This window comes from Helianthus annuus, chromosome 5 (genome assembly GCF_002127325.2).
Source record: "Helianthus annuus cultivar XRQ/B chromosome 5, HanXRQr2.0-SUNRISE, whole genome shotgun sequence".
NCBI lineage: Eukaryota > Viridiplantae > Streptophyta > Magnoliopsida > Asterales > Asteraceae > Helianthus > Helianthus annuus.
In genome coordinates, this window is record NC_035437.2 from 112,613,453 (window position 1) to 112,615,452 (window position 2,000).

Genomic DNA, 2,000 nt, shown 5'->3' on the forward strand with positions numbered 1-2,000 from the left:
ACTCTATAAAATAAATATTTCTATAATATTTAAACTCTCAATCTTTTAGTTTGTATAGTACACTACTTACACGGAGGAGATGTCTAAAAGGGCAATGAAATAAAACAAGAATTATCAACTAAAATTAGTGTTGCAAAACAATCTAACAAAACATAGAATGTCTATGTTTTGTCTTTCTATACAATATAAAGTTGAGTGTTCTTTTCATTTGAGACGCATATGAATAATTTAGAACGCGTGTAAATTTATTTTTACAAATCTCATAATAAAACTTATATTATTATGAAGAAGAAATACTCAAACCTATTGAAGAAATTATTACTTTCACTGATTATTAATGATTCAAAAAATTAAATCAACACTAAAACCTAGTAGAAAAAAAAAAATCAACCTTGCACCATTCAGTCATTCATTATGTTTTATTTTTAAAAGGTAACTTTTATTAAACAACCAAACCACCAACTATGTCTCTAAGAAAGAGACAAAGACACGGCACAAAACCAAAGACTATTACATTACGTCGAATTTACACCACGACTTCCAATCCATACAATTATTTTTATATCTACATCTAAACCAAAGAAAGCTTAGTCATTCGTTATGTAACGACCCAAAAACAAAGATATCTAATTAGAATTCATTATGAATTAAATTGTATATGTACAAGTACAATATTGTATCATTTAACTCTATATTTATTAAAACCTTAGAGCCTAGAAATTAAATAACTAATAAATTTAATTATTAATTAACTTTTTATTTTTCAGTTTTTCTTCCTCAATAATCTCCTTCTCACCAACACCTTTGGACAAAGAAGTAAATGTAGAAGCAACAGAAGTAAAAGAGGCTGAAGAATGATCAGAAGAAGAAGAAGAAGAAGAAGCACCACCACCAGAGCCACCATCACCACCACCACCAGAAATTCCGGCAAGCAAGTCAACAAAGGCTCCAACAATAACCTCATGGTGATTCTTCCCATTCATTCTTAAATACCACCCTAACAACTCTTCCAAACACTCCCAATCTTTCAACCCATGAGTCTCCACCATCTCCTCCATTGATTTCTTGAAATCCTGTTGTGGATCTTCCGATTCGATCGACATCGCCACACTTTCTTTATATGGTACACCACCATTGTTGCCATCATTATCACCACCACTACTACCAATGCCTAAATCCATGCATTGTTTGTTACCTTCAAGAATGGAACTAGTAGTGGGGCCAGGTTCGAAAAACAATCTTTCGGACCTGGCTCCACGAACGATGTTCTCCACTAAGGAGAACTCGTTTGTGTTCAAGTACTCCTCGGATTCTGTTGATATACTGGCAGATTCTGAGGAGTTGGTGAAGCAGGAGTCGGGAGTAGTTATCTCGACTTCTGCTTCCACCTGTAGAGCGTATTTGGGGTCGAAAAAGATCGAATTAACTGTTTTGAACATTGTGTTATTCGAACCGGCTCGAAAAGACAGTGTTTTGGGGTTTTTACATGAAGGCCATAGCCATGTTTCTTTCTTTTTGTTGAATAACAAAAGGGATGAAGGAATTAGTTTCATGTTGTTTGATGGATAAATGACTTTGAAGGGGGTTGTGTATGGTTCTTGATACTATATGTTGAATTGGTATTAATGGTGATCACAGGAAAAGAGAGAGGGATAGAGTGAGAGGTGGAAAGAAAATGGAGGGGGTGACACTTTGGTATGTGTATTTAATGACAAAGAGGCATGAGGAATTTGTTGATTATTTAATGCAATATATTCATGCACCTCTCATATCCAGACACTCAATTTGGAGCGTGTATAATTTATTACAGTTCATTGTGAAATTTGTATATAAAAATATTAACAATTAAAAAAACAATGGTTACATATAACCTCATAACTGTTGATCAAAATATTTTTTTTTTATGTTTAATATATTTAATAATATAAACATGTTACAAATTAATCAGACGACATAGTTAGAAAAACTTGTTTTAACTCGTGATAACCATCAATTTTCCA

The 2,000-nt window shown here is 32.9% G+C and overlaps 1 protein-coding gene across 1 annotated transcript; it reads right to left on the reverse strand.

Annotated features, from left to right (window-relative positions):
- Positions 1-623: 623 nt before the first annotated feature.
- LOC110938976 (transcription repressor OFP13) lies at positions 624-1,676 on the reverse strand. The gene has a single exon (XM_022180916.2). The coding sequence runs from the start codon at positions 1,551-1,553 to the stop codon at positions 738-740; it is 816 nt and encodes a 271-aa protein (XP_022036608.1). The 5' UTR covers positions 1,554-1,676; the 3' UTR covers positions 624-737.
- Between the last annotated feature and the right edge of the window lie 324 nt (positions 1,677-2,000).

Excerpts from the sequence above, each read along its gene's own strand:
- LOC110938976 (XM_022180916.2), bottom strand. The coding sequence starts at position 1,553 with ATGAAACTAATTCCTTCATCCCTTTTGTTATTCAACAAAAAGAAAGAA.